The sequence below is a fragment of the Anser cygnoides genome, chromosome Z, assembly GCF_040182565.1.
Source record: "Anser cygnoides isolate HZ-2024a breed goose chromosome Z, Taihu_goose_T2T_genome, whole genome shotgun sequence".
Taxonomy (NCBI): Eukaryota; Metazoa; Chordata; class Aves; order Anseriformes; family Anatidae; genus Anser; species Anser cygnoides.
In genome coordinates, this window is record NC_089912.1 from 67,716,745 (window position 1) to 67,729,997 (window position 13,253).

Genomic DNA, 13,253 nt, shown 5'->3' on the forward strand with positions numbered 1-13,253 from the left:
GTTCCCAAAACTACAAGGTATAAATGATAGTATCTCATCCGTCCGTGACACAGGACCACAACAAACTCGCTCTAGTGGTTTCATCAACCTCCCTCAGGGCTGATAGTCAAAATTTCACGTCCAGGGAGCCCCTGGCTTCCTAAGAATGCTAAATGAACTGCTGCTTCTAGTGGTATTACTGTACCCCATTTCTAAAAACACTACTGGGACTAATTAAATTCACATTAAAAAAAATTGAAGCACCTCTGAGTGTCGGCCCTGTCTTAAACTTCTGGGTTGTATTTGAGCCAGTAATCTGCATGTGGAATGCTTTGGACCCTCGCACTCAATGCTGGTGCCACACAGCACTTAGTTCTTCCCTTACAGATAAAATAAGCAGTCAGACAAACTGCATTTTGAGGCAACCACAACGTCTTACAAAAAAAAGATAGCAAGAAAGGAGTAATGTTTAAAATCTAGGGTACTCTTTTAACATTTTGTTCCTGCTGACAGAAGACACTGTTTAATAATCAAAATACTTCACTTAACCCTTTGGGCTTCATCTCTCTCTCACTTACATTTGACTTATACAGACAAAATTCAGGTTGTCTATGATACCGACATGCAAAATAATGTCATAACATCACTTATAAGAGGAAACCCACAAGGGTACATTGAAGATAATTCGGGTTGTAATAAATATTTGCCACGACTGAAATATATATATATATATTTAAATGTCTATGGTGACATGGAAAATAGCAAGTAAGAGCTAGCTTTGACTACCAGTTAGGTAGGAGCTCTCCAGAAGAAAAAGTAAATAAATAAATAAAATAAAAAAATGTGTGTTGCAAAAGTGAGCCTGGCACTTAAAATATAATGGCCATAACTAGTATGAGGAGTCTGTTAATAAACTTTATAAAAACTTTAATCAAGCTATGTTGATGAGAAGTTAGCCTAGTGAATTCAACTGAGCTATGGTGGTTTGTACTTGTTGAGCATTTTGTCTTACCCAAGCGTATTTGTAACAATATTCCTTAATTTTCAATATCATAAAATCGGCTTTAAATAGATGTTAAATCCCGAATGACAATGGGATGAAGAGGAATTGAAAATCTAGTGAATGAAAAGGTTTGAAAAAATCATTGGTTTTTTTTTTTTGCTATCTATACCATTAACAAGAATTTTGCAATCATTTGTCTAATTTTTTTCTTCATGTGAAACCCATCAGACTGCTTAAGACAGGGTAAAACCTGAGCTGTTTTGTACTGTCGAGAAAAATAGTCAACACATATAAAGCATAAAGGTATAAAGAAACAATCACACATTGAACAAAGTATCTTAAAGGGGGATTGGTGGCCAAACTGGCTGCTCCCTGGCACTGTTTTAAGTGACTAGTACGGGCACAGCCACACTGCCTGGGCTTCAGCTGGCTATGGGTAAGGGGCAGACAGACTGCTCAGACTGGGGTGGTGCAGAAAGTGTGTGAAGGCACCACGAGGTTTAGGTGGATGCTGAATATTTTCTGGTGAAATTTTAAGCCACGCATGTAAAGCTCCACATCCTGCTTTGTTTTGAACTTTATTCGTAACTTTTGGTCTCATGTTCACCAAGCTGCTTGGAGAAAAAACAAGGGGCATTTTGCTGTTTGCTCCCTAGGGAGGCTTTTTTTTCACTGGATTTGCTTTTTGAGGTGATTGCTTGCCTGGTGAATGTGGTGTATTCCTAACACATTCCTATGCTAGTCTTTTCAAATACAGTCCAACAGGTGTCTTTCTACATATACTGTTACGGAAAAGGAGTTCTATAAATAATGTTTTAAGTTACACAAAAACAAAACACAAACCAATAATTAAATTAACAGTAATACAGTTTGCAAAAGCAAAATGATTTGGCTAAGGAAAAGACAACTCCTAACAAAATGTTTAACTCAGTAACCATGTTTCTGGAGTTGCTCTGATTTTGAAAAGCAATGCAATCTAAGTTAATTCATGAATGTAGTGCCTTTAAATACAGCTAGAAATAAAAATGATTAATAAAAGCTGAAATGATTGCAACTGGGTAAAAAGTTAGTATTTCTTAAGTATACAATAATGGAAAGAATTAAAAAATGAACACAGAACATATAGCGGAAAATGATGTAAGAGTGTCAATAAGTAGCATACTAAAGCAACAGTGACCAGCTGTAGAATAACAGCATGTCAAGTGATGCAACAAGTCTTCCTGATTAACTGGACAGGTTGCTAACTAGATGGTTAATTAGTGAATTAGTGTAACCTCACATTTAGGCACCCATTCATGTCAGATTTTTCACAGCATTCTGTGCTGCATAATACTATTGAAGCTGTGAAAAGCAACAGGTGTTCAGTTGGCATATGGTTAGCATATTAATTAGACCTGAGTAAAAAAAATAAAAAATAAAAATAAAAAACACACAGCTGCTAAGTGTTTCAGTCCAAATAAACTCTAGTTATAGGGCTGAAGCCCTATACTTATGTGTATAAGTATAATTTATCATTACTCAATTTAAAATCTATAGGGCAGCAGATTTTTTTTATTTTATTTTTTTTTTTTTAATTTTTCATTGCTCTTTTCTGAAACTGAAGAAGCCCACAAACATTTTCTTTGGGCTTTGGCTGTAAAAGGCTTGCTGTCATTTTAATAGCAGTACTATTATACGTCATGCTATCCATTGGGAAATATTTGAATGTATTTAAAATTGATCTATTTATTTATTTTTATTTAAGCTGTAAGTAGTAAGATTTACTTACATACAGCAGTCCAACTTAACTACTGAAAAAAACCTCTTCCAAACACAGAAGGAAGGTATGTTTGGCTGGATTTGAAATGCTATGGGAAAAACAGCATAGAACACAAAATACAAGAATTGTTAAGTCCTCTCAGTGGTCAGTGAGTCATAAAACCTCTGATGGTGTCACCCACAGAGTGGGTCCAAAAATGGGCATTTATACAGAGCAGCTTTTAAAAACGAGACAAAAGTGCAAGTGCCAGGAGAGGAATGCAGAAGTAGGGGAAGGGTTCAACAGGATGAAAAGAGAAAGGAAAAAAACAAACAAACAAACAACAACAACAACAACAACAAAAAACAGAAAGAGGCAGGAGAGGCAGGGAAGCGAAGGACAGAACACCACAGTCTCAGAGGATCAAGGAAAAGAGGAATAACTATGAGGAAGAGGAAGCAACTGAACAAGTGAGTGGAAGCATACAGAGAGTATCCCAGGTGGTAAAAGAGGGCAGTCACCCCAAAACCCAGGACGTCTTCGGGTGGATAAAGAAAGAAGAAGCTGGGCTTACCTGTGTGAGCCGGTGTAGTGGGTTTACGTGGCAAGGTTTTGGTAGCAGGGGGCCATAGGGGTGGCTTCTGTGAGAAGGATCTAGAAGCTGCCCCATGTTTGGTAAGGGCCCCACTGCTGACCAGAGCTGAGCCAATAAGTGGTGGTGTTTTGCACCTCTGTGAGAGCATATTTAAGACAGGAAAAAAAAAAAAAACACTGCACCACACAGCAGCTGGGAGAGTGAGAGGAGTGAGGAACAGCCCTGCAGGCACCAATGTCAGTGAAGAAGGAGGGGGAGAGGTGCTCCAGGCGCCGGAGCAGAAGTCCCCTGCGGCCTGTGGTGAGGCCCATGGTGAAGCAGGCTGTCCCCCTGCAGCCCATGGAGTACCACGGTGGAGCAGGATTCCACGCTGCAGCCCGTGGAGGAGACCACAGTGGAGCAGGTGGACCTGCACCGATGGAGGCTGCGGCCTGTGGAAGACCCCTGCCGGAGCAGATTCCGGGCCGGACCTGTAGCCTGTGGAGAGGAGACCAGGCAGGAGCAGGTGACCTGGCAGGAGCTGCTGCCCGTGGGGGATCCAGGTTGGAGCAGTTCGCTCCTGAGGGATGGACCCCGTGGTACAGACCCATATCTGGAGCAGTTCACACCGGATCAATTCAGCAAGGACTGCATCCCATGGGAGGGACCCCACAGCACAGGGGATGAGAGTGACCGAGAAGGAGCGGCAGAGAAGCAGCGCTATAGACTGACCATAACCCCCATTCCCCTGTTCCCCTGCGCCGCTCGGGGGGAGGAGGTGGAAGAGGGTGGATGGGGGGAAGGTGCTTTTGGTTTCTTTCCTTTGTTTTTCACTTCTCTAGCTTGTTAGTAATTGGTAATAAATCTTACTATCTCCCTATGCTGAGTTTCATTTGCCTGTCACGGTAATTACTGTGCCATCTCCCTGTCCTTATCTCAACCCTTGAGCCATTTTCATCGTATTTTCTCCCCGTTCCTCTTTGAGGAGGGGGAGTGAGAGAGCGGTTGTGGTGGAGCTCGGCCGCCCACCCGAGTAAAACCACCACAGCCGGGCAGTGTACTGGGGCAGGAGCATGCGAAGGAGGCCAAGACACAGGAGAAGGAAAGGGCTCATGGCAGGGTGTCCCTTCAGCCAGCACAAGGAGGGGATGGGAGCCCCGCACCCCGTTCCTGGGTTTCGGGTGCATTTTCCAGCACATGCATGTGCAAATGAAGGAGCAGGCGGCTTTTCCTGCTAAGAACTTGAAAATCAGGAATCTGGCCAAACAACAGAATTAAAACCAGGCAAAAAAAGCCAGTGCTGATTTTTCTTTTCTTTGTCAGTCTCATGATGCCTGAGCTGTAGGATTTTACGATATTACTGAAGTAATGCAAATTGCGAAGTAATGCAAATTGCAGTGTGTTTCTTAAAACCTTCAGTATCCACCTAATTCACATTTCATTCACGTACGTGTTGACATTTTGCATGCTTCCTTGCCACCTAATGGTGAACATATTAAGGTTAAGCAGTGTTTCTATGTGCATTAAGAAAGAAAATAAACTTTCCCGTATTCTTTTCAACAAGGCCCATGATACAAAAGCCTTGAGGGTTAAACTCTATATATTCAAAACCAGCTTAACCTTCTCTCTCAAAGTGCTTTAGAAGGAGGCAGAAAATTTAACAAATTCATGTATGTTCACGAGCCAGCTAGCTAGACTTGAGCACAGAAAATAAAAGCTTTGTGGGCTCATTGCAATTTTGCTTCACCCAAGCAAAAGAAGGGGAGGTGGGTCTGTCATGCTGCTGCAGGCAGCATTCTGCAGTGCTGCGGCAGAGCTGGGTGGCATGGAGATCTCTCCCAGCCAGCACAGGTGCTAGAAGTGCTTGGGATGGACAACCTTTCAGGGGGACCACTAACTTGCTCCCTTAGTATTCAAGGTGGAGGGCTGTGTTGCTCTTCTGGATGAACAACTTCTGAGAAATAAGTGAATGTTCTCCGAACGTGTCTGGGTGTCACAGCCTGGCGTGTCCCCAGACCATGCACATGTAAGGGAGTAATTCTGGACAAAGCTGTACAGCTGACTCAAAACCATGCCAGCAAACTTGGTGTCGACATGGGACTCATGAGAAAGAAAATGTTGTAAGCAGAGGGAATAAAGCAGACCATCCAAATCTAGAATTTGCCCCCAGTGCATTACATTCCAAAATATCATCTACACTATTATTTTCATCAATTTTAATCAGTACCCTCTATTACTGCAAACTTGGATTAAAAATATAAGTTTTTGGATGCTTGTACTTTTTAAGCATGATGTGGTTTATATTTAACCACAGGTAATAAGGAAAACAAAAGCACTAAAAATGTCATTAATCTAGATTTAGCAGTTTGCATTTATACCCAGAACTGTGGATATGTGCCACAAATTGTTCTGTTTGTGCCTTCCTTTCATACACTAATATGAGGATAAAGTATTTTCTTTGTCTCGCAAGAAAAATCCATTCCTATTCATGGAAATCAGAGATAGCGTTGTGATGAATACCATGAGACGCTAATACTTCTGGGTGCAGCAGAGACTGGGGAAGATTTGCACTAAAGAAAGGAGTGGCCAGAAACTGAATGAACAGGGCTGAACAACTGCCTTTTTTGTTAACTCTCGTCCAGCCCATGCACTAAATGAGGCGGGGATCCTGTGGAAAAAACTCCTGAGCCATCCGGTAATTACAGACTGCACACACATTTAAAGACATACCCACAGAGGCAGGCAGGACCGAGGTAGCGCAAATACAAACTCATTTCTTGCCCTCTCTAGTGTCTGGGTGCTTCACTGAGTAGTGAAGCTGTGTGTGAAAAACCCTTTCCTTGTCGGATGGTCTGTGGCTGCTATTCAGAAGTCATAAGACTCCTTTTACGGATCCATCTGTTTCCAGAGAAGTTGCCTTATTTGCCATAAAATGCACACACAGAGATGCACACATGCATGCGTGCACCCATTTTAGTTGTAAAGAAATGCGATGCTAAAGGCTAATCCTTAACCCAGTGAATCTGGACTCCTACACTGAATTTCCTTCCTCATAGTAAAGCACCAGTCTTTGCTGTTGAGGTGGATTATGCAAGCAGATCGCACATAGAGGAGAGTTTTGTTACCACCAAGGGAGGAGTAGCCAAGGGATCTGCAATTATGAGGATCGAAAATATAAACCTCTTAACACAGGAATGCGCAGGAGATCAGTGGCATTCCTGCTGCCCAGGAAAAGGCCTGTGGTCAAAGCAGGGAAAATGCTCTAAAGCTGCTGAATCAGAGGAAAGAGTTCTTTTCACCCTCCCAGTTTTTGTTTTGCTTAGCCTGTTTACCAGGGCACCATAGAGGTACAACATGGATGGAAACCAGTAGTATTTAACTTGACTGGGGTGTCCATACCAAAGCCTGCTTTTTATGTCAATATGTTGCTGTTTTCAGTGCTGAGTATTTTAGCAGGCACAGTAAAATACTCCAGGATGGACTTAGGAGAGGGAAAAGTGTCAAGAGAGAGAACAGCTTTCCTTTTATTTCTGTACGACTTTGAAAAGATAATACAATAAATTACAGGTGAGAAACCCTTAAGTATAGTCTTTATTAAACTGCCTAAGCATAGATTTTCCTGTCTGGAAGTTTTTCTGCTTACATTTCATTTTCTGAACAGCAATTACTGACAAACAAATGCTGCACTGTAGCTGTGCTGTCATTGCAGCAATAATAAAGTTGATTTTCACTGTGCTGCTAAGCGATAGTTTCCAGAAATTATTTTTCAGCTACTGCTGCTCTAGTTTGGCAGAAGATGGTGTGCCCACATGTCTTGTGAGGACATTTTTATTCAGAAGGAAGAAAAAGATTGTATCCAGCAAATGACATTGGTAAAATAATAATAAAAAGAAAGAAAGAAGGTAATTTTTCTGTGTATGCTAACTTATAATACATTTCAATGCTCTGTGCCTCTCACACTAAGTTTTGGTCAAAAAATACACAAATCAAACAATGCACAAATCAAACAATGCACATTTTTTAGCTTAAAGCAAGTTATGATTATTTCTTGTGATGATTTAATGTATCATAAGACCGGTCTAAAGTTAGGTAAGGGAACATGTTGCCTACATCACATCAAGGTTAAGAAACTGGAAAAACTATTCAAAATATGCAACCAAAAATGTGACAAAGAATAAAATTTACATCTCTGCAGGGGAACAAAAGAGATTTATATTCTGCTGAGGTCCTTTAATTCAAGATAAAACAACAGGGAATTTCCCTTTTTGGTTTTACGGCAACACGTGGAGTTCTTCTGTCAGTTGAAACTAAAACAGGATTGTGCACATACTTAGAAATTTAACACAAACTCATTTTGAGATAATTAGCTATATAAAGCATGAAAATTTTTATCCTATTATTAACTGACAAGGGATCATATATTTCTGAATGTGCAAGTTTCTAAACCAGAGTTCACTCCAGTTCATTGGCACATCACTAGTTTGATGCATATACTCTCTAGAAGGTCCCCCAAAAGTAAATCAACCACCAGAAGCTCATTAGCCAGCCAGATTCATTGTGCTTAACGTAAAATGTAACATTTTAAATTTGTGTGCTGGTGCTGATGTTTACTCATAGAACTGGTGTTTGTATGCCTGGAAGACAGTTTGAACAACAAATTTAGGACTGGAAATGCAAGTTTGCATGTAGCTTTTCAGTATATTATCAGTGATTTTAAATACAGTGTAAAGCAGCTTATGGGCTATTATCTCTACAATTAATTTCATTTGTTATCATAACATTATACTTCTTTAGAAATTTACTGTACTTAGAACCATCAGTAAAAGGCTCTTGCATAAGATGAAATCTCATCTCCACTGAAAGTGAGACCAAATGTCTCACTGATTTAAACAGAGACAATTTTATTTTCTTTATATTTATAAGCTAAACTTGCTAGCTTGCTACGTTGTACTGTTTTGCATAGTGTATTTCACTGCCCTTGAAGATCACAGGAGACTTGATTACCTAGAGAACTTGCACTGATGCAGACGCATTGGTTGTGACAGTTTTTTGATTATCTTGCAAAACAGCAAAAGCATCATGCATTGCAAACACTTTTCATTTTCTGTACTTGATCGCCTTCTTTATTGACTGTAAACTTTTGATTTCCAGTGAGTTCTCATATATAAGCAAGTGCAAAGAGATTATTATTATGGCACAACCATTCACTTTACTTTGTTTTGCTATCTGCTCATGCAACTACAAGCATCACCAATGATCTTGGCCACTTTAGGAATAGATGTTGTTTTTACAATGGATTAGCATGGAAATGCCTTATTTAGATACTCTCTTTCCCCCAAGTCCAGTCTAAAAAATAATCATAGAATCAGAGAATATCCTGAGTTGGAAGGACCCAGAAGGATCATTGTGTCCAACTCCTGGCTCCACACCACCCAAAAAACCCAAACCATATATCTGAGAACGTTGTCCAAATGCTTCTTGAACTCCAGCAGCTTGGTGCCATGAGGCCATGAGGTGGGGAGCCTGTCCCAGTACCCAAATACCCTCTGGATGCAGAACCTTTCCCTAACGCCCTTCCTGACCCTTCCCTGTCCCAGCTCCATGCCATTCCCTCGGGTCCTGTCTCTGTCCCCAGAGAGCAGAGCTCAGCGCCTGCCCCTTCATTCCCCTAGTGAGGAAGCTCCAGAGCCTGGTGCCCATTGTGTAAGGGCACCTGGAAAGGTGAGGTAGGCAGGGAGGGCATTTGTCTGCCACCCCAAGCAGAAACCTGCTTCCATTCCCTCCTCTATCTTAGGTCCCTTTCTTCTACCTGGTGGTGAGAGGGTAGTGGATCCTCTTCCCTTCTTGTGTTGTGGCTGGCTGACACATCTCTCTCATGGTTGGTAGGGTATGATTCCACCAGTCAATCTCCTTCTCCAACTCCCCGATGCTCCTCAACCTGCCCATCTCCTCCCAAAGCTGTGCCACCAAGCTGAGAAGTTCTTAGTTGCCATCACTGAAATGTGGTGGGACCACTCCCATGACTAGAGTGCTGCAGTGGATGGCTACAAGCTCTTCAGAAAGGACAGGCAACAAAGGAGGCACAGTGGTGTGGCTCTCTATATTAGAGAGTGTTTTGATGTTGTTGAGCTTTGGGCTGGGAATGATAATGTAGAGTCCCTGTGGATAAGGGTCAGGGAGTTGGCCAACAAGGTGTACATCCTGGTGGGGGTCTGTTACAGACTGCCAAACAGGACAAAGAGAACGATGAGGCGCTCTATAAGCAGCTGGCAGAAGTCGCTCAATTGCCAGCATTTGTTCTCATGGGGGGCTTCATATTCCCAGACATATGCCGGAAATACAGTACAGCCCTGAGGAAGCAGTCTAGAAGGTTTCTGGAGTGCCTGGAAGACAGCTTCCTGACTCAGCTGGTTAGCGAGCCTACCAGAGGGGGTGCCCCGCTAGACCTGAACATTCATGAACAGAAAAGGACTGGTGAGAGATGTGGTGGTAGGAAGCTGTCTTGGGCAGAGTGACCATGAAATGGCAGAGTTCTCTATTCTTGGTGAAGTCAGGATGGGGTTCAGTAAAACTGCTACCTTGGACTTCTGGAGGGCAGACTTCGAACTGTTCAGGACACTGGTAGGGAGGGTCCCTTGGGAGTCAGTCCTGAAGGGCAGGGGGGTCCAGGTTCATGGAAGGCAAGTCCTGCCTGACCAGCCTCATCCCCTTCTATAACCAGGCAGCCCACCTGGTAGATGAGGGAAAGGCTGTTGTTGTAGTCTGCCTAGATTTCAGCAAAGCCTCTGACACAGTCTCCCCCAGTATTCTCCAGGAGAAGCTGGCAGCCCATGGCTTGGATGGGTACACTCTTTGCTGGGTTAAAAACTGACTGGAAAGCCAGGCCCAGAGAGTGGTAGTGAGCGGAGTGAAATCCAGCTGGCAACCAGTCACCAGTGGTGTTCTCCAGGGGTCAGTGTTAGGGCCCATCCTCTTTAATATCTTCATTGATGACTTGGATGGGGGAATTGAGTGCACCATCAGCAAGTCTGCAGAGGACACCAAGTTGCGGGGAAGTGTCAACCTGCCAGAGGGAGGGAAGGCCCTGCAGAGGGATCTGGACAGGATGGGTTGATGGGCAGAGGCCAGTGGGATGAGGTTCAGCATGGCTAAGTGCCGGGTCCTGAACTTTGGCCGCAACAACCCCATGCAGTGCTACGGGCTTGGGGCAGAGTGGCTGGAAATCTGTGCAGGGGAAAAGGCTCTGGGGGTGCTGATTAATGTTCACCTGAACATGAGCTGGCAGTGTGCCCAGGTGGCCAAGAAGGCCAATGGCATCCTGGCTTGGACAAGGAGTAGTGCAGCCAGCAGGACCGGGGAGGTGATCGTCCCCATGTACTCTGCCCTGGTGAGGCTGCACCTCAAGTACTATGTTCAGCTTTGGGCCCCTCACTACAAGAAAGCCATCAAGGCCCTGGAACATGTCCAGAGAAGGGCTACAAAGCAGGTGAAGGGCCTGGAACACAAGTCCTGTGAGGAGTGGCTGAGGGAACTGGGGTTGTTTAGGCTGGAAAAGAGGAGGCTCAGGGGAGACCTTATTGCTCCTACAACTGCCTGAAAGGAAGGTGTGGGGAGCTGGGGGTCGGCCTCTTCTCGCAGATAACTAGTGACAGGACTAGAGGGAAAGGCCTCAAGCTGAACCAGGGGAGGTTCAGGTTGGAAATGAGGAGATATTTTTTCTCAGAAAGAGTAGTCAGGCATTGGAACAGGTTGCCCAGGGAAGTGGTGGAGTCACCATCTCTGGGGTTACTTAAGGAAAGGTTTGATGTGGTGCTTAGGGAAGTGGTTTAGTGGGTGATATTAGTGGTGGGGGGAGTGGTTAGACTAGATGATTCTATGATTGGATCTGGTTGCACCTCCCACAGGTATACACACTGCTGCTGTCAGACACTGGCAGAAAACTCAGGCTAGAAACTAGTTAAAAGAAAAAGATAGCATCAAAATGGTGTGATAAATATATATATTTTTAATATAGAAATTATTTCAAACCAGTTTTTAAGTCCATTTTAATACCTACATTACTATAGTGACAACAACATATCTAAACTAAACAAAAATTAAATCTTAACCTAAACATTGCAAAGATATTCTGAGCAACACTACACTATAAAACAGGCTCTTCTATGGTTTATATCTCAGAGTGCTGTATGTAACGTAACTAGTTAATGTTTTACTATTAATATTAGTCAAAAAGTACTTACAAAATAAAGAGAAATTTAGGAAACTGTAATCTATCACTAGTACAACACAGAAAAATAAACTTCAGCAATGGAGTCACATGGCTGTACATGTCAGTGTAGCTAACACTATTACAATTGGAAGGGCAGGTCAGCAAACTGATGCCCACTTTTGATTTCCTGTTTTCATAACAGGATGTTATCCCCAAAAGAAGCATTCCTTTTCAGGATGCTCTCATCCCCAGAGTGACAGTCTCTGCTGTTTACTAGAACAGAGCTGCAGTGAAACCTGTTCCCAGGATTTGTTGTCCTCTATATCCTTCATAGATCTGAACTGGCCTCTTTGGGTGTAGCTAATTGAAGAAGGATTGTTTTTGTATGGATTGTCACCAGTGTAGAAAGGAAGTGGAAGATGATAACTTTAATTTTAGTTCATATTCCCCATAGTTTAATTGCTCTGATAAATGGCACTATATATATCTTACAAAGCAACTGAGGACAAACCCCTGAAATCCTACAAAAAGATTAACAAGTAATGTACATTTAGAAGAGTGTAACTGATTAACTTGGAATCAGCTTTAATGGCTTCTTGCTTGACAATTAGGAAGTCCAAAATTGATTTTGGTCTTCAGTGAAATGTTTACTGTCACAGAATTCTGCATTAGTCATTATCATAGATGCAATCTGAAATGGAAATGGAATGCCAAACATATTAGTATCGTGTAGTGCTTTGAGTCAGGATAAAATTATTTGTTGTAATTTAATATAGTTATTGTATTGTTTGAAATGTTCAACATACCATCACCAATATCATCATAAATCTCTCCATCACTGTAAGTTAGAAAAAGAAAAAAAATAATGTATTTAAAAATGGAGACATCAGATATTACTATTTACATGCAGCTATAAAAAGGTGTAGCAGTATGGTGCAGACATGCTATCAAGTATTCATTTGCTATTTAGGTAATAAAACAGTGTTGAGCAAGATGTTGAGGCCAAAGGAGCTTCAGTGAAGGGTAAAACTGGATATGTTTCTTTTTAAAGTGAAATCCATGCTTTATTAAAAGATTTTTTTTTAATTATGTTTTAAAGTAGCTGTTCTAAAAAAAAAATAAAAATCAGAGGCATTTGCATTAAAAATGAAAGACTGAATGATCTTTTTAAAATCAAAGATGGGAAAGATGAATGAAAAAAATCAGTATGGCCTTGAAACGCTTACTTGTTTCTGTACTTGGCAATACTGTAATAGTTTTGGAGGACCAGCTTTTTGCATAATGAATTCAGGTAATGTCTGTAAAAGATATCTGCTCCGTAAGTAGGAATTTTCAAAATGTCGGTCAGGTACATGGACAGTCCCCTTGAAGCCAATAAAGCTATATACGTTTGTAAGCTAAGCACGTGCATAAGGCTTGGATTCTAAAAGTGACATCTGATTGGATATTTAGAGGTCTTGCACAAAGCACATTAAAGGAAATGTAAAGGCTCTGTCTGATGAGAGTTTTGGATTACAACCGTAAAATTATTCTAAAGGGTGGATCCAAACCTGCACAATCCCAATGAGACCGAAATAAAAATTAACCTAATGAAAATTTGGTCCATTTTAGTTAAACATTTTAAATTGGCATCAATACACCTAATCACATTAATTTACACTTTAGAAATAGATTGTAGTCCTGATAATACTCCATTTATGTAACTTTTCAAGTCTTAAACAAGAGTCTATGGTTAAGCAATGAGGAATGG

General features: G+C 41.8%; 1 protein-coding gene across 5 annotated transcripts in view; it reads right to left on the bottom strand.

The window, feature by feature from the left end:
- Positions 1-11,264: 11,264 nt before the first annotated feature.
- FYB1 (FYN binding protein 1) overlaps positions 11,265-13,253 on the bottom strand; it is a 68,131-nt gene continuing 66,142 nt past the window's right edge. For all 5 annotated transcript variants that reach the window (XM_013181662.3, XM_013181665.3, XM_013181663.3 and 2 more), the window contains 2 exons: positions 12,310-12,341; positions 11,265-12,194 (listed from right to left, as the gene is read on the bottom strand). In XM_013181662.3, coding sequence (XP_013037116.2) covers positions 12,172-12,194; positions 12,310-12,341 — 55 coding nt within the window. In that variant the 3' untranslated portion in view covers positions 11,265-12,171. The remainder of the gene's footprint in view (positions 12,195-12,309; positions 12,342-13,253) is intronic.